General features: G+C 36.7%; 1 protein-coding gene across 2 annotated transcripts in view; it reads left to right on the top strand.

Annotated features, from left to right (window-relative positions):
• Positions 1 to 4031: 4031 nt before the first annotated feature.
• LOC137391568 (importin subunit beta-1-like) overlaps positions 4032 to 26843 on the top strand; it is a 33056-nt gene continuing 10244 nt past the window's right edge. For both annotated transcript variants that reach the window (XM_068078080.1, XM_068078079.1), the window contains exons 1-17: positions 4032 to 4173; positions 4267 to 4325; positions 4410 to 4592; positions 5049 to 5246; positions 5363 to 5515; positions 9787 to 9936; positions 10053 to 10163; positions 10280 to 10381; positions 12007 to 12181; positions 14305 to 14549; positions 14945 to 15083; positions 15394 to 15533; positions 15667 to 15738; positions 18399 to 18644; positions 18996 to 19103; positions 25066 to 25209; positions 25320 to 25422. In XM_068078080.1, coding sequence (XP_067934181.1) covers positions 4125 to 4173; positions 4267 to 4325; positions 4410 to 4592; positions 5049 to 5246; positions 5363 to 5515; positions 9787 to 9936; positions 10053 to 10163; positions 10280 to 10381; positions 12007 to 12181; positions 14305 to 14549; positions 14945 to 15083; positions 15394 to 15533; positions 15667 to 15738; positions 18399 to 18644; positions 18996 to 19103; positions 25066 to 25209; positions 25320 to 25422 — 2377 coding nt within the window. In that variant the 5' untranslated portion in view covers positions 4032 to 4124. The remainder of the gene's footprint in view (positions 4174 to 4266; positions 4326 to 4409; positions 4593 to 5048; positions 5247 to 5362; positions 5516 to 9786; positions 9937 to 10052; positions 10164 to 10279; positions 10382 to 12006; positions 12182 to 14304; positions 14550 to 14944; positions 15084 to 15393; positions 15534 to 15666; positions 15739 to 18398; positions 18645 to 18995; positions 19104 to 25065; positions 25210 to 25319; positions 25423 to 26843) is intronic.

Genomic DNA, 26843 nt, shown 5'->3' with positions numbered 1-26843 from the left:
CTAACTAGCGAGAAACTTCCAACTATGAACGTCGAAGAAACTTTAATTATGTTAAGTTAAAAATGAAAGTTTGCTTTTAGGTTTGCTTCTAAGTTTGTCTTTTAAGACTTTGATAAAATCCAAATTTATCAAAGTCAACTGTTGTAAGAAAGGATAACTTATATATCTCTCTCTGGCAAATGCTAGCGTTAGCTGTTATTGTACGTATTTAATTTTACATTTTAATTAATCACATTTCCTTGCATTATTTTTTATATGTTGCTTTTTGAAAGCATGTGGTAAGTTAGGACAATAACCAACATGTTCTTTCTGTTACAATATATTGTTTTGAGTGTTTTATTTGCATTTTTAGAGTATGGAAACCAATCAATATATATTTAATTGTTCTATATATAAATAAATTGCACCAACATGCGAGTAAAATGACATACGAGCTCAGTCTCTGAATGCATTAAGCTCGTAAGTCGAAGTATGACTGTAATGACTTTGGATGAGAAAGGCAAGAATCTTACACACATGGTAATGAATAATACCAATGATTTAGAAGCTTCTATATCATTGATAATCCAAAGAGTGACCAAATAGAAGTTAAACTAATAACAAACTGATGAATCAAACCAGATTTAGAAGCAGTTACGCTGGACCACTGTATTAGACACCCATTAGACATGACTGAAAATAACTAGACGAGATAGTTTTTGTCTAAGGTTGGTTGAACTAGATTCCTGCTTTGAAGCAGCATAGTGTATTCTGATTTTAGTATAGCGATTTACTATAGTTTTGAGTAGACTGTTGGCAGGCACCGTACATGTAAAACCTTGATTGAGGTTATGTAATAAGACATATATGTTATTGTCTGTGATGTTGCTTGTTTGAAAGCTCTCTGTGTGATACCATAGCTCTCCATGTGTGAACGTAGGCACTTTTCTGCAACAATACATATTAGGCCTATCAATCTGGTCACCAATCCTCCTCTGTTTTTAACTGAGATTAGGGTTATGTCATCACTATTTCTACTTCCCACTACTTCTACATCGGTCAAGAACTTGATACACTCATCACATTTGAGTTAGAAAAAATTCCTCATCACCGAACTCCTCATCTTCACCTTCCTCAGCTTTTGTCTCTTCTTTCTTTTTCTTTCTAGCCAGAGAATGTAGCAGGAGTTGGCCAGTTTTTTCAGCCTTGCTCACATCCAGATCAATACAGTTAGCATTGGGACGGTGTGATATCTGTTTTTATGAGCAGTGCTCGAAGTGCAGATCTAAAGCACTGCACAACCGGGTTATTTTTATAGCCAGCCTTAGATCGTATTGTGGAAAACAGAGTCTCAATGTGATCTTGGTTGATCTTAAAGGTTAGGAGGTAGTTGATGTAAGGGTAGTTGCTGAAAAGATATTGAGCAATGCCGTGTACAGATTTGGCTGCTGACTCAAAACCAATGACGAAATGATGATGATTTTCCTATTATTTTCCACTAGCATCTTTCAGCTTGGTGTCTTTAATCGGCATAGATAGCTTATGATATTGTTGAGACCTTTTTGTTTTGAGTTGAAGTTCTGTCCTGTTATGGGCAATTGAGGAAATACCTGGGGTGTTGTGGTCTCTTCTGATGACATTTCACTAAGAATTTGGTCTTATTGTTACGTTTATGACTTAAAAACTAGCATGCCCAGCGTGCTTCCACTACTAAACTTATTGCTCAGTTGAAGGCTTTAATGCTGTGATGCACATCACTACGACGTAACGTCGTGAAAACAACAGCCAATTATAGGCCTCACTTTTACTCCATTGTAATGATAGCTATTCGCCAATCTAGGGTTTACTATATCTATGGGTTGGCCCTTCAGCGAGGTCCAATATCAGCAGTGTTCATATTCAGGAAAGAGTAGGTTTATCCAAAATCAGCAGTGTACATATTTAGGAAAGAGTAGGTTTATCCAATATCAGCAGTGTACATATGTAGGAAAGAGTAGGTTTATCCAATATCAGCAGTGTACATATGTAGGAAAGAGTAGGTTTATCCAATATCATCAGTGTACATATGTAAGAAAGAGTAGGTTTATCCAATATCATCAGTGTACATATTCAGGAAAAAGTAGGTTTATCCAATATCAGCAGTGTACATATGTAGGAAAGAGTAGGTTTATCCAATATCAGCAGTGTACATATTTAGGAAAGAGTAGGTTCATCCAATATCAGCAGTGTACATATGTAGGAAAGAGTAGGTTAATCCAATATCATCAGTGTACATATGTAGGAAAGAGTAGGTTTATCCAATATCATAAGTGTACATATTTAGGAAAGAGTAGGTTTATCCAATATCAGCAGTGTACATATTTAGGAAAGAGTAGGTTTATCCAATATCATCAGTGTACATATGTAGGAAAGAGTAGGTTTATCCAATATCAGCAGTGTACATATTTAGGAAAGAGTAGGTTTATCCAATATCATCAGTGTACATATGTAGGAAAGAGTAGGTTTATCCAATATCATCAGTGTACATATGTAGGAAAGAGTAGGTTAATCCAATATCATCAGTGTACATATGTAGGAAAGAGTAGGTTTATCCAATATCATAAGTGTACATATTTAGGAAAGAGTAGGTTTATCCAATATCAGCAGTGTACATATTTAGGAAAGAGTAGGTTTATCCAATATCATAAGTGTACATATTTAGGAAAGAGTAGGTTTATCCAATATCATCAGTGTACATATGTAGGAAAGAGTAGGTTTATCCAATATCAGCAGTGTACATATTTAGGAAAGAGTAGGTTTATCCAATATCATCAGTGTACATATGTAGGAAAGAGTAGGTTTATCCAATATCATCAGTGTACATATTCAGGAAAAAGTAGGTTTATCCAATATCAGCAGTGTACATATGTAGGAAAGAGTAGGTTTATCCAATATCAGCAGTGTACATATTTAGGAAAGAGTAGGTTAATCCAATATCATCAGTGTACATATTCAGGAAAGAGTAGGTTTATTATTCGGATAGCTGGTAGGTAATCCAGAAAAGGGAAATGAAGAGCAGCAGACCTATACAGTGTCAGAGAGAACTTACTTCAAAATATAACAGGAAACTAAAGCTAAACCTAACAAAAAGTTAAGCCAATGATTAGCTTCGTGAAAACAGGTTCTGTCAGAATAGTTTCAGACCAGTTAAATTACTTGAGTTCTTACAACCCTATTATTGTATCACATGGAGTTGTCTGTACTTGATACTGTTAGATAATGTGCAATAGAATTGAAACCAGTCACTTTAGACAGTGTACGAGACATTATAGAGAAACCTTACAGTAGCCATCAAAGAAGAGCTAAGAAACTGAAAATATTTGCATTAAATTTGTATTTGTATTAAATGCAAAAAATCATGACCTGTACTTTAGATTCTTGAACATGAGTGTAAAATACTGCATATCTGGTACAGTACAAAGTGTGAACAGAGCAGACATATTGATGTATAACAACAAAAATGATCTGATCCCTATTGACTAGTACTTGGACTCTTAAAGGTGTGCCTCCATTTGACCTATAGATCTGTGACGAAAGTACGCAAAAAGACCAGACGTGAAATTCTACATAAGTTTTATGCAAGCAATGAGCTGTATGTTAAATCTGCTGAACTTTCTGGTCTCAGAAGTAAAGGGCTTTTCAACATGCTACTACATCTCACAGACACCAGCAATCTAAAAGTAAAGCTGAACATTAGAGTTACGAAAAAAACGATTGAGTAAGGCAGAGATTTTCAATCTAACTTTATTAGAATACCAGACGAATGCCATTATTGTGTTTAGGTGTGCCTAAAGTAAAGTTTTCAATAAATAGACCATTTGGTTGCCCGAATACAACTTTCATAAGTACATCTCATAAAACAGAAACAGCAAATCTATATGGAGTTGTCTTCTACTCACAATGTCACAAAAACAGTAGAGTTATACCGTCCATAAACCAATTTTACGGAAATGGATTTGTCGTCTCCGCATAGATTTCTGAACCGCGAGATGATAGCCCACGTGAGGCGGCCATTTCACTTTTGAAAAAAGTTGGGGTAGTGGCGTGTCATTAGTTCGGTATTAAAAATCTATGATTCGTTCTTTTTCAATATTTCGTTGGCAAAAATGTCAGTTTCAGAGTTATTGCAGGTGCTAGAAAAGACATTAGCACCAGGTAGGATTTGTTGTTCATAAAAGTTTTTGTTAGACACGCAAGTTTCGTAGGATGATTTATCGAAAATAGCTTCATTAATTATTCGTTTTGTAGATCAAGCTGAACTACATGCTGCAAAGCAGTATCTAGACTCAGCTGCAGCGCACAATTTGGTGAGTTGAAAATTCTCTTGATTAATAATTTTCCTTTTCGTTTTGTATGTTCTGCATAGGCCACTCCGAGTTTGTTTGTTGCAGCCAAACCTGCTGACATCATTGTCCGAGATATTAAAAAATGGCGGAAACAGTCAAGTCGCTCGAATGCAAGCAGGTATTCAGCTTAAAAATCATCTGTACTCTAAAGACTATGAGATAAGATCGCAATATCAACAGCGATGGCTGTTGTTTCCGGCTGAGATGAAAAAGCTAATAAAGACCAATGTGAGTATTTTTACAACTAGTGCTATCACAATTTTGGAATTAAATTTTTTCCTTTGCAATGCAATTTTGCAGCTTTATTATTGTGTTTTCCTGTAAGAGCTGCAGTACTGCATGTTCACCATCAAAAGAAAGCAAACTTAAAAACCTACTAGCAATGTCACATATTAGGCTTAGCTAGTAGGATGTCCCATTTGCTGAAACTAGTAGGCTTGTATGTTTAGAAATGCTAGCTAGTATCGAGGGGCCGATGTTATATCATAATACAGCTAGTTCAAGTACTTGCATAGGTCTTCTATAGACAACAAAGTTAAAAGCAGAAACATGGTAAGCAAGCCATTTCTTTCCTAACCAGCATGATCATTCAAAATATGCTCAAGTAAGACAAGTCATTGATAAACAACTTGCAGGCAGCTGGCTAGTTTTCATCTCGAGACAAATGACTTCAATTAATTTTAGGTTGTGACAACATTAGGATCAGAGCACCGGCCTAGCCAAGCTGCTCAATGTGTGGCTTCCATAGCATGTGCTGAACTACCTCACAACCAATGGCCTGACCTAATGAAACTTCTTGTCATGAACGTCACAGCCCCAACGAGCACAGAGATGATGAAGGAGGCTTCACTTGAAGCCATAGGCTATATATGTCAAGATATTGTGAGTAGATGGACCCTCTCACCATGATCTATACAAATACGGTAGCACAATATAGAAATATCATAGTATCAGCAATTGTATAGATGCTGGTGTATTCAGATGTGTTACTTGCACAGGAAACGGATGTACTCGCAACTCAAAGCAATGAAATCCTCACTGCTATTGTTCATGGAATGAAGAAAGAAGAACCAAGTGACTATGTCAGATTGGCTGCAACGAATGCTTTGCTCAACTCTCTTGAATTCACAAAAGCCAATTTTGAAGTTGAGGTATTGTCTCCTATTAGCATCCTTTCTCATTTACATACATGTATATCAGATGGTATTTGCTTCATTGTAAGTCTGAATGACATGATTTCTGCTTACCATCATTTTAAAAAGCCAATCTTTAGTCCACTAATTTTAATATTTATGTATTTATGGTCTTGCAACTTTGAACATTCAGTTTTTACCTCAAAATACATGTACATTGTGTACATTGCACCCGCAGGTTACGATGTCCTTGTTATATGATTGTTACGATGTGGAATGCAATGTTTTTTTATCGTCGTCATATGACATTAACAAAATATTTCTCGAAATTGAAATTTGGCAGTCGGTGTGCTAAATACCCCCCCCCCCTCCCCGAATAACAAAGATGCTGATATGCTATTTTCCGAAACATTTTCCACAATGCCTGAAAGAGATACGATGCTTGCTCTCTCAGTTCAGCGTTATTCGTTAGAAGTTACAATGAGAGCGCAGCCTGAAACAGAGAGGTCATACAATTTTAGACGAGGTTCAAATTTAGTTTAGTTAAATACATACTAAAATTTAGGTTTAAGTGTGTTTGGTAAATTAAATTCATTTAAGTTAAATTCTAAATTTATGGTATACATCTGCATCGAAGGTACGCACTCCCTAAGGTATGTGCAGTTATCGCAGATCATAGCCACTAAATACACTAAAGTTACTGTAGGTAACTATAGTTACTAAGGTTAACATACTATTCTGTTACCAATTTTTAACGTGTACATCGTGTATATAAAATTATGTTTTTTACCAGGGGTGTTTGCATTAAGCAATTACGTGTACTATGGATTTCTATACTCTTCTATATGACATGTTTGCCTTATGATGCCAACACCGGAACGAATTAATATTGTATGGCGGGTCCACTATAGCTTTTATTATCAATTATCAAGACTTTTAACTTAGGAATTTATGCTGTGATGTAAAGAATAACCAGGATGGGAAAGGTTTGGGTATGGCTGTTCCAAGGTAGTTGGAGCGAGAAGTGATACGTGCATTTCCAAGGCACATGCGTGGTTACAGATTTTATTTAAAAATTGTATTCTGATGAGTTGTTGAAATGAAGGACTTTTGTTATGCCATGCTATTGTTGTCATGTTAGAGTACTTGTAACTTTATTAGCTCAGAAAATTGGCAGTATAAACGAGGTTTTCGTGTTGGATGTTTTGTCGAAGTGATTGTCAGATAGACATGTATTTGGTGACAAAATTTTTTTGGAGATGCCTGTTCAGTTTGGTAGTGTTAAGCTGAGTGTACACTAATTGATAGGATGGATAAATTTGGAATAAATGGTAAAACAATATTTTGAACCTTTTCAATTTACAGACTGTTGTTTCGACAATACAACCAGTGAGAGCGAATTGGGCGTGGTTCCATTTTCTCGTGCAGAACAAGCTAACCAATAAGAATAAACCATAACTAATAAGAATGAAGAATGTATTTGTGTGTGCAATATGTATTGTCAGTGTAGGTTGATCAATGTGCTTTCGAAGCAGAATAGTTTTTACAAGAATCAGCTAAAAGCTAATAACCAATTATTGACTAGTGTACACCAGCTTTAGACTACTAAATAATATATTTTCATTGCTCGAATTTTGATGAATGTACCCTAGGACACTTATATTTTGCTAGTATTTAGTTTCGTGAGTAGCATACAGAGTAAAATATCGCTGCAAGTTAATTTCGCAGCTCTGATGAGTGTGAAAATATAGTGATGTGAAAATAAATGCAGTGGAACAAACATAATTAGATTTCTCAGGTTCGGTTCACCAGTAAAAAAAATTTTTCAATTTGGGACTAGTTTGTAATTGTGAACCGCAGGTAGAATGGTGTGGTCGAGATCGATAATGCAATTTGATCGCTTGCTGCCATTTGTTTCTTGGACTATCAATGAACAAAGCTATTTAATTTCGCGTTTTCGCTCGTTCGTTATGATAGTTTAGTTTCGCTCATGATGACTCCGCGAAAACGCCAAAGTTAGATGAGGCAAATACATAAGGGTCCTAGGGTAATTAGAAGATGATTAAGAATTAGGGTTAGTAATATTGTGCTGCGGAATGTGCTTGTCCCCGTTGTCCCGGCATCTCTTCTACGGTTAGGCTGTTATTCTCTTTATAAATTCCAGTTAACATTTTTCGCCCTTGCAGTTTTGGCTATTTAAGGTTAGAAGGCACCCTCAAAATAGTATTTTTTTAAAATTCTTTTCAAGAAAAACATGTTTCCTATATAATTCAAGTGTGTTCTTTCCATTGCTGCCACTAACAAGTATGTCAAACCACTTTGAAACACTCATAACTTGGACGTAATGTTGGCCACTTCCAGAGACAATATGCCCGAGATATTGATCACTGCCGGGTGGTACGTGGAAACAAGGCAGCTGAACCTGTGGTAATTGCTGCTAGGAAGGCAAACAGAAGGTCAGCTGCACCATATGATAAGACATATTCAAGTGGAGGGTTTTAATAATACATATTCAAGTGGAGGGTTTTAAAAGTGTATGAGACAATCCAGCTGCCCATAACTATAAAGAAATCATCCGTTTTCTATTCCCAAACTTTAGGCAGCGTTTTCTCATTATTTGCTTTTTGTCAGTGTTTTCAATTTTTAAAACGCTGTCATTTTGTCAATTTTAAAGATATCGACTTGAAATTTTGTATGGCTAATCCTTGAAACCTAACCGATGTATTTATGGTCTCAGAATTTTTCTTTTCTGTGTAGGGGGTCCGACCCACAATCCAAACTCCAACCTGATTTCGCATATATGACTTTTTGTCTCATTTTACCTGAATAAATATGTAATTGAAAATTATGCTCCCATATTGTCATGACATACACTGTTTGGCACTATAAAAACCACTTTTAAAGTGGATACACTTGTGGAGACTTTCATCCAGATATTTTGCATGAGAAACATGACTTAGAAACTACATTCTGATTCATAAAATGAGAACCGTTTGTCTGGTGAACAAACCAAGTATACCATTGGATTTGTCTTCAAAAACTACACCAGAATATGACCTTTTCAAGTTTGTAACACTATATATTGAAGGGGGGTCTCTCCGAGGGTGCCTTCTAACCTTAATTGGTAAAACATTTTGCACATTCCAACGTATTTCCTTGTAGATTAATAAGTGTTATTGTTGATTTAGAAATGATGCCAGAGACAGACTAAAAGTGATAGTAGTATTACCAGTGATAGTCACTCTAAACCCTCCCCATATGTAACATCGGTAGTACTTATAATACAAAATGCTTGTTATATATGGAATGGTAAGCAAAAAGAGTCTTAGCTTCTGCAGCATCTTTACTTAAGGTCCTTTTATTGTGAACCAGCCATAATACGGTTTCCATAATTATGTGAATTTCATTTGTTTAAACAGAAATGTTGCACATGGGCTACATGTGTTTAAATTATTTCTATGTCACCAACAGCTCTCAAGTTATTGCACTTTAGAGGTCATATCGAAAACTGCAAAATTCTATAAACTTTATACTAAAGAGTCAAATACAAGACATAAGGTGAAGCAGTTACAACGGCAGTTTTAATTTTCCCAGTATCTAGTACAAACGAAATTCTTATACAATGGAAGTTTATTATTTTCAAATAACACCATTTGAGATATAAAACACTATATGAACAATTCAAATTCAACTTGGTCATTCCTCAGCTCCCATGTGAAATCACAATTTCTCTCTGTCTCTCATTGCGAATCATTGATATCTTACGGATAGATACAGGGGTGGCTGTTATTTCCAGGCAATCAGCTGCAGCATGTAACTTGTACTTCTATGATAGAACCATAGGTGTCTGATTGAAAGGACTGATGTTTTAACTATGGCTCAACCAAGGTACTACTAGATCATTAAAATTTGGTGTCCATAAGAGCTATAAAGATCAAAGCAGAAAAAGAAGAAAATTCTCATGTTCCTTTTCGCAAAATTGCAGAATTTTATAGCAAAATTGTTTAGGTATACAAAGCAAGTCATCAGTTGCTCTGCCTGTGGCTAGCCATTTTTGTTGTCAATACTGAAAACGTTAAATGTCAACATTCTTGAGATAATCTAAAGCTTTTTGCAGTTTGCAACTCCTGATATTTCTTGGAGAGAAATGATTTTTGACCCTTTTAGTTTAGACCAAGTTAAAAAATCTCGTAGCGTTTGATCCAGTTCATCTTTGTTACATACTAGTACTGATAGGTTGACTGGACCCTTCTGGCCTAGCTGTTCAATGCTCTCATTGTCATTTACAGTCGGAGAGAAACTTTATTATGCAAGTAGTGTGTGAAGCAACTCAATCGACAGACATTCAAGTCAAGACTGCAGCCCTGCAATGTCTTGTCAAGATCATGTCTCTGCATTACACTCAAATGGAGAACTACATGGGTCAAGCCCTTTTTGCTGTGAGTCTCGCCTTTATCCTTTATCACTACTCGGTCATCAATTTTGCTCGACTCTAATCCACACTGCTGCTATGCTCAAAACTGCACTAACCAGGTAGCTCGTGTAATTTCTGTAGATTTCAATCGAGGCGATGAAATCAGATCACGACGAGATAGCTCTACAGGGTATAGAGTTTTGGTCAACAGTTTGTGATGAAGAGGTGGATCTCGGCATAGAACTGCAAGAGGTAAGCACAACTTGTTGCCAGATGTTGCAACCTCTGTTCATGTTTCACTAAAACTAGCTGGCTTTTCCTAGCTCTCAAGTTTCTCCCTTTGCATTTGATGTTGGTGATATATGCAGGCTCAAGAACTAGGCAAGGCTCCGGAGAGAACCAGCTGCCACTATGCCAAGGGGGCGCTGCAATACCTTGTTCCCATCTTGACTGGCATCATGACCAAACAGGTACTGCTTTCAAATAGTTCTTGCAAAACTTTCTTCAGCCTTGTGCTGTAGCGTTGCATATATTCAAACTCATCTCGTTGTTGAGTTGACAATAGCATTCAGGTGGCTGTTATGCCTTTGTCGAGTTGACAATAGTACTCTGGTGGCTGCTGTGTCTTTGTCGAGTTGACAATAGTACTCTGGTGGCTGTTATGCCTTTGTTGAGTTGACAATAGTACTCTGGTGGCTGTTGTGTCTTTGTTGAGTTGATGATAGCATTCAGGTGGCTGTTGTGCCTTTGATCAGTTGACAATTGTACTCAAGTGGCTGTTGTGTCTTTGTTGAGTGGACAATAGTACTCTGGTGGCTGTTGTGCCTTTGATCAGTTGACAATAGTACTCTGGTGGCTATTGAGGAACAGCGATTTATGACAAGGATTAGTCGCGCAAAAAGAACCACTATTAATTTAAAACTTTAATCTTCAAATTTGCTCCATCCGCTCCACTTGATTCCTGAAGAGCATCTGTTCTGTTTAAACCAGGGTTGCATAGGTTTTTCCCAGGGTGGTAAATACCACTGAGTAAAATACGGTTTTTACTGTCCCCCCCTAAATGCTCCGGAATAAATGGGGAAAAATATCAAAAGTTGAAATAGAATAATCAATTCAAACTATGATGCTTCTTGCTGTCTTTCTCTCATCTAACTGAACTATTTCCACTAAAACTAAGAGCGCTGAAAGCATTTTAGGAAGTAATCCGATAGTCTTTCATAGTTTCATTAGCCATAGTAATAAAAGTCAAAGAATTTTCAAGACAAGCCTTAATATATGGCAGTCAAGCAAGAGCGAGACAAGATGCGATTTCAAACAAATGATGCCATGGACTTTGTCCTCTTTCCAAAACTTTTTGTAAAGCCAAGTTATTAGTGTTGGTAGTTAAATGATGAATAAAATAATTATGGGCATTACACTTGGAAGTTTTGGTCTATTGTTAGCATGTAGGGCTAGTAAATGATTGTCACTCTGTTACACTTCTTGGCTAGACATCCTGGGAGCATTAAATTGTAGGAGTCTTGTGAGTAAAAATTTTTTAACCATTATTTGAATTGAGTGAAATAGGCAAAATGCATGTTAATTGTAACAATGAATCCAATCTTTGTTATTCAAGCTGATGGGATGAGCTAAACCTCTAGGTGCTGTATGAGTATAGGTCTTTTGGTTATTCGGAGTTACGAAACCTATATTAACTGGTGTGATGGACCTGACAAGTGCTTCCACTGGTTCATCATTACAGTTAAATTTATAAAGATTCATTTTTCCCCATTTTCCCATGTTATTTACCGGTAAATACCACTTTTCCCTACTGTCTGGAAAAATCCAAGCCTGATTTAAACTAGTTTTAAACTCACTTTAAAACTTGAAACTCACAAGCTAAAACAACTTGCTTTCATAGAGATTAGAAACAACTCATATTGCATCTTTGTGTAGAATGAATTTTAGCAATCCTCATTGTGTTTATTTATTAGCTGTTTAATCAACGAATGCTGGCTCTACAAACAATATGTTATGAACATTAATTATAAGAATTTCTGATCAGATTATTCTTCACAAATTTAAACAGCGCATGACTTTGTTTATTGTTTTTCAGGACAATGAGACTGAAGATGATGACGAATGGAATCCATGCAAGGCTGCCGGTGTGTCACTCATGCTGCTCGCCACATGCTGTGAAGATGACATCGTCCAACATGTGCTGCCTTTTGTAACGCAAAATATCAGCCTACCCGAGTGGAACAAACGTGATGCAGCAATCATGGCTTTTGGTAAAAAATTACCTTGGTATTATCCTGCCTTTTAAAGATGTAGTTGCGTCAAATTTAAGTTAATCTTAAAAGAAAGCATTTTTTTTCTCTATCAGTTGATATGTTGTTTGATGTGTTACGCGATCGCATTGCCAAGATATTTGAAGATTAAAACCGAAAAAATCTGATCGCCGTAAAAACGCTCAGGCCACCAAAACGTGCCCAGACTTGCCCAAAATGATGTCACGCGTTTGGCAACCTGTCTCTATCTCTCGTATTCACATCGGGTATTTGCGATAAAAGTCTAGTCTTACGCGGCTCTATTGGTATATATCTTATTTTGTATTTGCTCATGTTGGCTAGAATAAAATTTTAAATCCTGCTACAGATGCATTATTATGAATGTTTCAAAGGCCTCAAATAACGAAAATTAAAAATTTGTTCTACTCACTTTCTCCAAATGTTGTGTAAACATTTGGGTACCGACTACCAATTCTACCGGTCTACGGTAATTCTGTCAAGTCACTTATGTAGAACGCGGTCTTTGTATCAGCACAGTTCTGCAGCTACCCATACAAACGATATACAGCCACCCATAAGCCCCGCCCACATTATGTCGCCTATTACCTATTGCCTACGTACTAGTTTCTTACTAGTAGTATTCTTACCGAATACTAAATAAGTGAAATAAGCAAGCCACCTCTTTGAAAAGAATATAGACAGGGATAGAGTTTTAAGGATGAGAAGTCTGCTGCAAACTGGATTTGAACTCACATTCTCCAGTTCTGCGGACACCCATATACCATATCCGATTCACTACAATATTCTGCAAATCATGTTTTGCATTATCTTCAACAATATTATTTTATTATATAATTTTTACAAGCAAAAATATTTTCATCTCGGCATAAAGCTTTTATTAAAAATATTCATCAAGTCGTGGCCACTCACATAGTATTAGCTGATACAATAAGACAAATTCATCTACTGCAACAAACTCAAACAAAACATCATGGCTTATCCAGCACGCATTCAAGTCTCGCTTTCTCCTTTATGGCAGTTTCCACACTGACAAAGCTTCTTCGGCTGGTGGGACGACATAAACATTCTGTAATCAGTAAAACAAGTAAATGTAAACAAAGTAGATGCAATAAATATGTCATTCATAGATATGTCATTCTAAAGTGTATATATTGACAGCTTCCAAATTGGGAGTTAAATAGATTGCGAGTGTAATTTTAAAAACGAATAAACATTTAATAAAGGCACAAGTACGCCAAGCCAACGATTCGAAGCTTTGGTTCTGGAAATTAAAGATTTGCAATGATCAATCGATTTTACCCACTTCCTACGAGTGAAAATAATTTGTAATCATGACTCTAATTTACCAAAGAAAATTCGTAAAAAATATTCTAGCTAGGTAAAACGGCAGATAAGCTATGAAACGATGATTGGAGATAGCAAAGAATTATCATTTTATTAATTAGTATATGTATTTATGACTATAAAAAATATTACATTTACTAAAGTATAGAAGACTCTAAGTTAATTTACCTCCATTCTGTCTTCTTCTGCAGCAAAACGCTGCTGACGCCTGTCAGCTTTGGCCATAGGCTGTCTACTCTAATCTTTTACTAAAAGTTGCTCGGATAACTCTGGGTAGCGGTCGCTCGAACTTGAAGCCATTTTAAAACTATGTATAACTTAGTAATTGTTGAAACGCGTTGAATCAGTAACGAGTAATGAGAATGAATTCACTAATTAGGAGAATCTTCGAGATCACAGACAACGCGTTTTACGAGTGATAACATTTATTACGGCCTATATAAAAATTTGGCACGCATGATTGGCTAACGAATCGACCTCATATTTATTGCTCGTGGTTTCGTTTCAGTTACCTTGCTTGTGACGTCACGAAATAGGCACCCGCTGGAACGTGAGCTTTTTAAAAGAGGGCCTCATTCAAACGCATATATCTCTGGACAGGGTTGGTCTACAAAGACAAAAATGGCATCAAATTGTAGCTGATGTTTTAGCCTTTTATGGGTCCTAATTTCATTAAATTGACTTTTTTGACGCAACTACATTTTTAATACATGATCATCAAAGGTTTTTCATGAATATGAACTTCCTTTTGGTTGCAGGTTCTATATTGGAAGGTCCTGACCCAGACAAAATGAAGCCTGTGGTTGCGGAAGCCATGCCAAGTTTGGTGACCTTGCTCAGAGACAGCTCTCCTGCAGTAAGAGACACAGTAGCTTGGACCATAGGCCGAGTGTGTGAGCTCCTGCCTGACGCCGCGATTAACCCTGCCTTCCTAGTGCCTCTTGTAGAGGGTCTTGTCATTGGACTGGATGATGTGCCAAGAGTAGCAGCCAATGTTGCCTGGGTATGTACCCCATACTGGCCTCTCTTGTTTGAAAAAAAAGTCTTAAGTTTATACAAACCTGGAAAAGCTCCACGGATGAGTTAGCGAAGGCGACATTCTGCCCATGAGCTTGATAGCTGAGTGGAGCTACTTCAGTTGCTTTCGTGTTATGTTCGTGGAAGATAAATTTAGTTGGTGGTAGTTCAGGTGCAGCTTGTTTTAAGTTACACCTGCTGCTGCCTTCAACTAGTAGCATTCCATTGAGTAGGTGTCAGCTGATAGTCCTTCCTGGACTTATGTTCACTGACACCCTAGTAATGGACCGTACAAGCTATTTAATGATTGCTAGTATATGTGATTCGTTAGTTTGCCTTTTCTTAGCCAAACTAACTGAGCCTTTCCTTTGCGTATCACAGGCATTTTCCTCTCTTGCGGAAGCAGCTTACGAGTCTGTGGAAGTTTCTGAGGACGCTGATGAGCCAGAGACTTACTGCCTCAGTCAGGTGTTTGCGCCCATCGTTGACAAACTTCTCACTACTACCGACAGATCTGATGGTGCGTATAGCCAGATGCCAAGAATTCCTCCTTGTCGGCATTTTACAGACTGTCGATCTCAGAGGCTTAGTCAGCCAATCAGCTTGCTCGCTGGCTGGTGTTACTCCTCTGACAGATGAATGGTGAATGTGGTTATAGAATTATGGGGTTTGTTTTAAACGCCGTTCTATCTCCATTTTCTTTTCAGCATCTCTTGAGAGTTGACCGAGACCTTGATAGCCTTGGTCTTAGTTAGAGACGTACAAGTTTTAGAAAGCAGTTGTGTTCTCCTGTATACATGGACTTGCACGCTTAGTGTTCTTATATGCAGGCAACCAGAATAACCTGAGGAGTGCTGCCTATGAGGCCTTGATGGAGCTGATAAAGAACAGTCCCAAGGATTGTTACGAAGTGGTTAAAAGCACTACAGTTATCATATTAGAGCGTCTACGTACAATCCTTCAGATGGAGGTAGGCCTCTCCCTCTCTACAAACCTGGTAAAGCTGTAGTTTTCCATAAGGCTTCCGAATGTTGGTGCAAAGCTTATGATTGGAAATGTGTCGCCCGGCAAGCAACTTCTTTAATGTTTTACCATGTTTGTAGTCCCAAATAAGCAGCTCCGCAGACCGAGTGCAGTTCAATGACCTCCAGTCTCTCCTCTGTGCCACTCTACAGGTTTGTCCATCAATCAGTCCATAGAGTTTAGGAATCATCGATCTTTGAACAGGTGTCAGTCTGTAATCAAGGAAATTCTCCAACTACAAATGGTTGTTAACCAGCTCCGCCTTAAATTTTTTGCGGCCTCGTTAATTTTAATCATAATGGAGTCCTCCATTTTCTTATGACAAACCATAAAATGCCGTTGTTTTATACTTCGTTTTTTTTGCAATGTAGCATAGGCTTGTATACTTTGAATCAGCCCTACATACAAATGTTTCGACATGCATTGTGAAGTGTATGCAAATATTTGCCTCTCGTATGGAGTAATTTCCAACATGCAACGACAGGAATTTTTTTCCACCTGAGTGTAAGTTAGAACAAATTCTGCTGCGTATATTTATCACTCATTCTACCACTGCGCATTGCTGAGCCCACATGTATATTTATCGCTTTCTCTACCACCGAACACGGGCATTGCTGAGCCCACACATCCATTCTCATAGATGGGAGTCTCAACAAAAATTTATTTTTACTGGTTATTACTTTATCAATCACTTTTTAAATACAGCTTGGACGTAATTTTTTAGTTTTATATAATGCATTTGTTACCCTACAAAATGAAAATATTCGATGGATATAAAAATTCGAGATTTCGCGAACAGTCAATTCCGCGAACTATTAAATTCCGCGAATAATTAGTTCTATTTTTAATCACAAGGGAGAATCACTACTGCCTCAAATTAAAAACTAGCTGCTAGGCATAAATACTAAACGTAGCTGAGTTCCAAAACCTTGTTAAAATCATTGCCGGGGCTTCGAGTTAACCTCATTGCCAATGCATCACATTTTATTACAAAATTATTCAAGGTTGTCACAAGATATGCAGAATGGCGTCATCGCAAAAATAGCCGCTAGGCAGATGTACTAAACCTAGCCGAGTTCCAAAACTTTTTTAAAATCATCGCCGGGTATTCGAATTAGCCCCATTGCCAATGCATCAAACTTCTTTACAAAATTATTCAAGGTTTTCACAAGTTATTCGGTTTGGCTCCGTCATCGCAAAAATATCTCCTAGTCTTTTTATATTAAAATCAACTCCATCAACCTCTAATACCGAAGTTGAGGACGATAATGATTCTGATCTGGACATTATGGTATGTATTTGATTTGCAGTGCAGATACAGTATGTTTTTCCATGATTAACTGCGTTAGATAATTCTTTTGTTTAAAAACTGATCGCTTACATTAAATACTTCCAGCTATTGTTTTTGTACTTTCTTTACACCTATTAATATTTTTTCTTTTTAGTGTTTACTGCAGACTGAAAATGAAACAGAACCTATTCTGATTATGAAAACTAGAGACAAGTGATATTCACCAAGGCAGAAATATTGGCAGAAAAGCAACTGGTCAATCTAGACCCCTTCATCAACAACAACTCCTTGATATCGCTGAAGCAAACATGATTATATTATATATTCTATTTCATGTATAGATGTATTATTATTTATTACAAACTTGAGTGTACAAATAAAATATTTCAAATACAAATAAAATATTTCAAATACAAATAAAATTTTACAGACGATGGAGTAAATAAAAACAGTTTAGCCCATATGACGATTGTCTGGCAATAAAATTAAACTGATACTTTTGATTAGTAAATACTAGCGTGTAATGGTGCTCTCTGACTAGTTATTTTAGTAATAGCAGCTCTATATCGCTGTCACTGTCTTAGGTAGATATTAAAGGCGATTCTCTCACTACTACATGACTGGTAAGGGAGTTATCATCAGAACTCTCCTCGTGGTTTACTATTGCAAAGTTCTGCCGGTTGGCCAAAAGTTTGTGCTCGTAAAGGCGTTTTTGTACCTTTTTTAAAACAGATATATTTTCCTCGTTAACAGTTGCGATCATGTCTACCTCAATTTCAAGACCTCCCTGAATGATTGGTGATCTTCTAGGAATGACATCTACCGCCCTTTGCAGTCATTGCGCCTCCGTGTATGATGAAAAATCTCTCTCTCACACTAAAACAAATAACGAAGCGGTAGAGATGAAAAAAATAAATATTGTGTTTTACCGAAGAACCAAAGCAAAATTAATTTAGTAAATTGTTTTGAAAAAAAAACATCACTTACCACAAGTTGTTGATTCATCAAAGGCCTCCAAATCGATGAATATTTGTGAAAACCTCTGAACGCAGCAAGAAATTTATAGCTTAGCATGATCGACTCGTAGTTGTAAGCTAAATAGAAACCAGAACACGTGGTGTGCGCATGCGAAGGGTTAACTCTTAATAGAGAGTGATTGTGTTCACCTGCGAATATGCATAAAAAAGGCAGTTTGCGCAAAACTTAACACCACGAATAAATTCATCATGTAGGGTATAATGTTCTATGTAATTATCTGAACTATTTATCGTTATCCTTTGAATTCAGGAACTAATATGAGAAAATACAACATATTATAATAATACTTCAGCGTACAACTGAAGTAAGTAATATTATAATACTTGTAATCACCTCGGTTGTTGCTTACAAAGCAAGTATCAGAGCTAAATTTCTTTATATGCGGAGTTAAATTTTTAGTCGATCTAAAAAATATTACACATGCATGTATCTGTTCATTTGTTTTTAAGATCTCGAACTTAATGGTATCCTTGCTGTTTGCAGAGTGTCCTAAAGAAGGTAACAATAGAAGATGCACCTCAAATATCTGATACGATCATGCAGTCACTCCTGCAGATGCTACACAGCTGTTCTTCATCGACTGAACCCGGTACAGGTGGAGGTGTACAGGAGGATGCCATGCTCGCTATCTCTGCACTTATTGAGAAGCTCAGCTCACAATTCTCTAAATACATGACTGTTTTTAAGCCCATCCTGATGCAAACATTGAAAAACACTGCTGAGTACCAGGTAAGTTTAGTTCTGTGCACTTTGTATTGATCTATGTAAACCATGGGTGAGTTAGCGAAAGTAGCATCCTGCTCCCTGAGCTTGATATCTGAGTGGAGCTACTTCAGTTGCTTTCGTGTTATGTCCATGGAAGAGAAAATTAGTTAATGGTAGTTCAGGTGCAGCTTGTTTTAAGTTACACCTGTAGCTCCCTTCAACTAGTAGCGTTCCATTGAGTAGGTGTCAGCTGGTAGTCCTTCGTGGACTTATGTTCACTGACACCCTAGTTATGGACTGCACAATTGAGCCGAACTATGCGTTTTCTAGTGTAGAACAGATTACAGTGTATCTCTACGCGTATGAATGTTGCAGGTGTGCTTCGTGGCAGTCAACTGCGTAGGAGACCTTTGCAGAGCTCTTCAACTTGAAATTCGTCAACACACAAATGACCTAATGCCCGTATTGCTCCAAATATTAGGGGTAAGTTTCTTCAATTTGTTGCCTCTCTGTCTTCTCAATCCTCTACTTTTGACTTGCTCATCTCTCCAACTCCTTTTAAACCATGTGGGAAGGTTGGGTAGGGAAGGTTAGGGTAGGGAAGGTTAGGGTAGGGAAGGTTAGGGTAGGGAAGGTTGGGCAGGGTTTGCTACCCTTATATTTGAGGTAAACAGTTTTTATTCAGCAGCTTAATGGTAATTTTTTCAAATCTGTGGAAGTTATTGCTCAGTTTGAAAGCAGTAATACAGGCAAATTTCTACATACAAAGTTTCTATATACAATTTCTCCATCCCCATATTTGGTACTTGATTGAAATCGTGACATGTGTTCTATAATGAGATCGATTCGAGTAGTTTTTACGTCTGAAAAACCTCCGTCTGCTTCGCTTCTGGTACTCGTCCACTATTCTCTGTGATATCTTGTGAATCCCACAACTTTCAAGAACTAGTAACTGCTATTGTTTCAAACGTTAATATAACTTGAGTTCTAATGACTCTGATTATACAACATTTAGTTGGAGACAATATTTTATAACCCTATATTGTATCTGGTTTACCCTACATTGTATCTGGTTTACCCTACATTGTATCTGGTTTACCCTACATTGTATCTGGTTTACCCAACATTGTATCTGGTTTACCCTACATTGTATCTGGTTTACCCTACATTGTATCTGGACATAGATGGAAATGAAGGTCTAAAGGCCTTCATTCATCATGTTGAACTGGCATATGGGTAATTCAAAAAAGAAACTAGCATTCGCTGAGACCTAATCTTGCCGCTGTCAAAAACTGTAGTATTGCTAACAATAAAAGATTAATAGTTTTCATACGTCTTCAATTAATCGTTCATTGATTTGAATATAGTTTAATAATTTAATGAGCTAACAATTATTGGCATTGGCTAGATACAATCAAGCGATCTGTGTGAAAAAAGCTTTGTGATCAAAGACCATAATTCATTCTTTTAGCGTTCAGCAATTGTTTGATGGCTTAACTACCCCTTTGGGTCACAATTTTTTTGGCAACCCTACCACTCCTACTCTTGATACTGTCATTGAAAGACGAAAAACCTAAAAACTCTTCAATGCAACGCTTAATTTTTTACACTTATTTTAGTTTCCAGGTTCAATAAATCCCAAAGCTAGCAGTGATAACGCGGTTGCAAGTCATTAATAAATGATGTATTGCACCCTCTCCACCTATTGGTACCACACTATTTGCCTATAAAGACAATCTGTCTTATTCGCTGTTTGCAATAACATTATTCAAACAAGACACTACTTTTGATGGTGCTATTTTAACTTCAAGACATTCTCAATATTTTAAAGCCGTGTATTGTGTGCTCGTGAACAGTAGTAGAAATCCTAAATCTATACTAATAATCACGTGCACTGCTTATGAACAAAAACAAAAAAATTATGTGGCCATTGCGTTTAAAAAAGTGTTTGTAGAATAGAGTGCGTGCATCTTGAGGAGTGGTTAATTAACTTTTGTTGAAGCACTTGAACCGCTCAATTACTTTTTCATAAAATTAGCATATCTACACATTTAGAAAGCTCAAGACTTGCTCTAAGCGAATACGAAGTCACCTAAGAGTTATAAGTGATCAGTTAATCACAACAAGGTCCAATCGACAGTCCTAACTCGGCATTCGATTTTTCCGTCACACTTTTCCTATACATAATGGACAAAACTATTTTATCACTCTTGAAACTCGGCCATTTTTTGCCAACAGTTCCCCTAAGGCAGAGTTTGCACAATAATGCGTCATGTAAGATTTTACTCTCAACTGTGTTGATTGTCATAGAACTTGAACTGAAATGCCGTGAGCATAAAATATGGCCTGACTTGACATGACTGGTTGGTTCACCCTTTTTATTTAAAGGTTGACTTGCAACAAAATTCACATGACAGTTATTTGGTATCAAAAGATTCAGCATGTCTTACTCTGTTGTGTTGTAGTTGCCAAATATGTGGAAATGTGATTATAAGCTCTTAAAAGCTCAAAAACGAAAAGCCGCCGTAGATTGGAATCTCTTTATTTCTCTGACGTAGTCATGAAAGTCATGAGTTATTTATTGTCTTGTCACGTGATGTTCTCACGTGAATTGAAAGGCCAATAAAAAGCTCAATATAAAACTTATCGTAGCACTAGTTAATGACAAACACTTCGGGCTTTACCGAAGACCCCGTATCAAATATACATGTAGATGCTCGCTACTTTACAGTTTTGTTTCGGTTTGGTCTAATCGGCAAGTCGTAATCTGATCATGTAACCCAATACTTCGCAAATAATTTCTGCAGCACTTTTTGATTATTACAAGTGACCAACAGGCTCGTCATGATTATCAGACAATGATATGTACTCCTTCAAGCTAAGGCTAAAGAATTAAACGAATTTTTACGGTAAGTTGTAAGATATCACTGCTAAAAGTGATAGCAGTACAATGATGATAAAACAGACGCGTAAGAACAATAGAAATGGTTTTATTGAATGCGTGAAGTATTTTTGTGAAAATATTTCGACGAATAAGGTTGCATGAACGTGTAAACAGAAACCATCTACCACAGTTACGTCACATTTGTGTCGTTTTGAAAAGAGAGTTCAAACTATGGCGGTCTCGTGTGGCTGCGATTAACTGTTCGTTTTTGAGCTTTTAAGAGCTTGTAATCACATTTCCACATATTTGGCACCTACAACACAACAGAGTAAGACATGGTGAATCTTTTCATATCAAATAATTGTAATGTGAATTTTGTTGCAAATCAACCTTTAACAAAAATATTAGTGACACTTGGCTCTTCAGAGCCACTTGACTAGAAGTAAAATTAATAAATTCTCATAGACTAACTATATAGAAACAAAAATGTTGATACAAGTCATGATACAGGAACTAAAATGTTTTAATCAATCAGATGAGTAAGTTGAGCATGATTCAAGTATAAAACCAGATGAAAAACAGCTATTGACAGTCAAAAGACTGAAAATTTGTGTCAAATTTGAGTTGATTTTAAAAGAAAGTTTTTTTGTTTGTCAGTTGATATGTTGTTTGTTGTATTAGGTGATCTCATTGTCAAGATATTTGAAGATTAAAATCGAAAAAAATTGATCGCGTTAAAAATGCTCAGGCCAAAAAAAACATGCTTAGACTTGCCCAACATAATGTAACGCATGATACAACCCGTCTCTATCTCTCGTATTCACATCGGCTATGACGATAAAAATCCTACACGGCTCTATTGGCATATGATTTATTTTGTATTTGCTCATGTTGGTTAGAATAAAATTGTTAATCCAGCTACAGATACATTATTATCAATGTCTCAAACGCCTCAAATAAGGGAAATTAAAAACTGGTCATATTAGCTTCTTCTAAATGCTGTGTAAACATCTTAGTATCACTACCATTTCTACCGGTCTATGGTACTTATGTCAAACTAAGTAGAATAAGGTCTTTGTATCGGCACAGTTCTGTCGCTACCACACCGGAAACTAGTTAACAAGTAAAATAAGCAAGCTGCGTTTTTGAAAAGAATATGTGGCGAAACCAACTGCGTCCCTAAAAGTCATGTACATTGTATAGTCAACGTTATCGAGTCAATATTGGTACCAATTTGTAGAAAAAAAATTCATTGGTCACATTTGACTAGTTGATTCAAGTACTAAACAGATGGTCGAGCTATGCAAAAGTACCTGTCAATGCAGCTCTGATTACACTTCATAAATCCATCTATCAGACAAGATTTCAGCACAGATGTCAACGGGGCTAGGATGTATTCAATGTTCTGCAAATCATGTTTTGCATCATCTTCAACAATATTATTTTATTATATAATTTTTACAAGCAAAAAAGTTTTCATTTTGGCATAAAGCTTTTATTAAAAATATCCATCCAAGCTGTGGGCACTCACATAGTTTCAGCTCATACAATAGGACATTCATCTACTGCAGCAAACTCAAACAAAACATCATGGTTTATGCAGCACACATTCAAGTCTCTATTTCCCATTCATGTCAGTTTCCACACTGACAAAGCCGCTTTGCTGGTGGGATCGCATGAACATCCTGTAATAAATAAAACAAATGCAATAAATATGTCATTCATAGATGTCATTCTAACGCGTATCTACTGAAAGCTTTCAAATTGGGAGTTAAATAGATTGCGAGTGTAATTTTAAAAATAAATTTTTAACAAAAGCGCAAGTATGCCAAGCCAACTTTTCGAAGCTTTTGGTTATGGAAGTTGAAGATGTGCATTGATCAATCGATTTTCCTCACTTTCTACAAGTGAGAAGTGAACATCTTAAGTCTAATTATAAATCTAATTTACTAGCTAAAACTGCCCAAGAAAATTTAAAGCAAATATAGCTAGGTGAAATGATGAAAAATTATAAAACGATGATTGGTAATAGCAAAAAGTTATAATTCTATTAATTAGTAAATGTATTCATGCGTACTAAAATTATTATCTTTAGTATATTCACAAATCTAAGCCATTGTATTGCTAGATGCTATGGATTAAAAAGAAGCTGTCAATAACTCACTGTGCATCCGTATCTCGTACGCACAGGAAATCACATTATAGCCTCAAACAGGGAAAGATAATCTGAATGTAAACACAACAGTATATCTATAGGAGACTCAAAGTAAAAGATAAATTTTACCTCCATTCTCCTATCTTCCTCTGTAGCATAACGCTCCTGACGCCTGTCAGCTCTAACTATAAGCTGTCTGTCCCAAACTTAAACCACCTGATGCTCAGAAAACTCTGAGTCACCTTCGCAGTAACTGGAAGCATTTTTACAATTTTGTTGTTCATCAATAAAACGTGTCGATCGAGTAATTCATTGAAGTAACAATGTAATTAATTTAGTAAATGTCGATGCGATCTAATATTAAAGTAAAATCCATAACTTGGAGATCCCAGACAACGCGTTTTACGAGTGATAACATTTATTACCACCTATACAAAAATTTTGTGCTGATGATTGGCTAATGAAGCGATCTTATATTTATCGCTTGTGGACTCTTTTCAGATGTATTATTCGTTACGTCTCAAATGAAGCACCCGCTGGAATCTGAGCTTTTTAAAAGATGGCCTCATTCAAACACATATCTCGGTACAGGGTTAGTCTACAAAGACAAAAATGACATCAAATTGTAGCTGATGTTTTATCCTTTTATTGGTCTTAATTTCATTAAATCGACTTTTTTGACGCAACCACATCTTTAAAGTCCAATAAATATAGCAACAATCTACAATTGAAAATGGCTAACAAGTAATGACACAGGTAGTTTCAGAACAAAAGCTTAAATGTTTGCGTCATCGATTGACAAGTCTATGAATGAAACAAATATTGACAGCCACAAGATTAAAGCTACAATTTTTTTGTTTTTGGTCAAACTAATCTTCTGACCCCTTCTTTTACTCAAGCCAGGTTTGGCCCATCCACCCCATCAAAACATGCTCCTATCTCAGCTACGTCCCATCCATCACTGTCAAATTCTGAACACAAAAGACTGATCGTTCATAGATTTTTTTATTTTTGCAAAGTTTGTCATTTAATTAGCAACAATCTTACTATTTATCAATCTCAAGAGGTGATAAGAGGCCACTTTTGATTATCAGAATAGGAATATTTAGATTTGGAAGATAAGCGCATGAATATTCTTCGTATGAGTTGCGGACATTACTGTCTTTGCAATTACTCTTTAGAGAGTTAGCGAGGCCAGTTAGCGGCTTTCAAGACTCGATCACTATTTTTGTATCAGAATGTGATGTTCTTCCTACAGATGTACACTGCAAATATCAAGTGTATTGTTCTCAACTAATGTCTTCATATTCTCTGAGGTGTTTCGTTTCTTCCTTATGTATTAGTTTGAGACGATATATGGGAGGTCTGTGGGAATATTCAGTATCTGTTTCGCTGTTTATCGCTAGGATGACAAAGTGGACAGATCAGTGAAACCTGGTATTCTCAGTGTATTTGGAGACATAGCGTTAGCTATGGGCCCGGAGTTCAAGGTCTACCTTCCCGTTGTTATTACTACCCTGCAACAGGCGTCTAGCGTCACTGCGGCTAAGGTATGTATGCGCAGTTCCTTGCACGCCGATGCAGAGACAAACTTGTCCATTAGCTGCGATGCGTGTTTATAAGCGTCAGTTTATGTGCCGCAGTTGCTGACGTGTTACAGGGTGACTATGACATGGTAGACTACGTGAATGAGCTGAGGGAGACATGTCTGGAGGCCTATACAGGAATAGTACAGGGCCTTAAGGGCGAGAATGGCTCGAATGGTAATTATGGTGTATCTGATTTGCTGCAAAGAATGTAAAACTCGAGTTGCTTGCCACTCCCAGTTAGTATGCTACTTACTGTACAGGTACTTGTCATTTGGTAAAGTTGTAAATAGCCAGATGATCCACCTTTCCTAGGAGAAACGCAATTACTGCATATGTGCTCATTAATTCCTAATCATTAACATGGCTTCCAACACTCTCCCATTGTTATCGTTCCCAAACAGCTGTCTGAGAAATCCTGATGTCTGTGTGATCAACAGTTGTTAGAAGCTTAGGATTTGCATTGCAACATACAGTAGATGCTACAATGTAAATAATCCGTTCCAGGAACGTTTACGTTATAAGGATTTTACGTTATAAGAACATAAAAATACATGTAAATTGCCTAATCCGTTCCAAGATCTTTCCAAACTTACCCCTTTAGCCATGCAAAAAAAGGAAAAAACTTGACTTAACTCTTTAAATTTGTGGGCTGTACCGTAACTGCAGAATTACTGGTTTGCATCAACAACTTTTCTCCATTTTATGATCAATTTCACTGGTTTATAGACCATGATTACGGTAAATTTACAACAAGTTGATAGGAGCTGCACATTTGCGACGTTCATTTATAACAGTTTGCTTATTTTTCTAACTGACAAAGTCTATTCTGCAAAAGTAAAGCTAGTAACAAATATTTTGTACGTCTACAATAAGGCAAAACAACAAAATATTTTTACTATAAAAGCTGTTCTACTTGATTTTCGCCTATTACTATCCAAGGGTCAAGGCTAGGATAAAGATTATTTTCGACGATACTATAACTTGTGACAATAAGACTGGTAGATCGACGCTGTAACACCTGCACTTACCGATCGCCTTTGTATTTATGAACAATTGCGCGGCTACCCTATTCACCTTTTCTTCTACACATTTAATGATCTATTACGACGAACTAGGGTGTCGCGAAAGTTATATAGAATAAATAGTACGCTAAGGGCACGACGTTTATTCTTCCGCAAGTGTGGCGAAATAAACTAACCTTCACATCAATTTTGAAAACTCGCCCGACCTGACACCTTATGTTATTCAGAATTTTTTACGTAGTGGGAAGCAAAAACCTCACATACTTTTTTTACGTTATCTGGAATTTACGGCATAGGAGGTATACGTTATAGGAGCGTCTACTGTATTTATATTTATGCGTCATTGATCGATTCACTTCCGTAATACATAAAATATACGATAACACAAATCATTGTAAAAATCAAAGGATTCTTTCAAGTGAAAATTGCTTTTTGAAATGACTGCAACAAAATATCTCTCGTACTTTAGTAGCCATTTTGTGACAGTTCAAATAGATCTGTATTTATGTTGTCATGGTGAAATTGTACAACATGGTCTCGATATAATATTTACTGGCAAGAGCAAGATTTGAA

This window comes from Watersipora subatra, chromosome 3 (genome assembly GCF_963576615.1).
Source record: "Watersipora subatra chromosome 3, tzWatSuba1.1, whole genome shotgun sequence".
Taxonomy (NCBI): Eukaryota; Metazoa; Bryozoa; class Gymnolaemata; order Cheilostomatida; family Watersiporidae; genus Watersipora; species Watersipora subatra.
The sequence above is the reverse complement of the archived record's forward strand: the minus strand, read 5'-3'. Positions and strand labels throughout refer to the sequence as shown.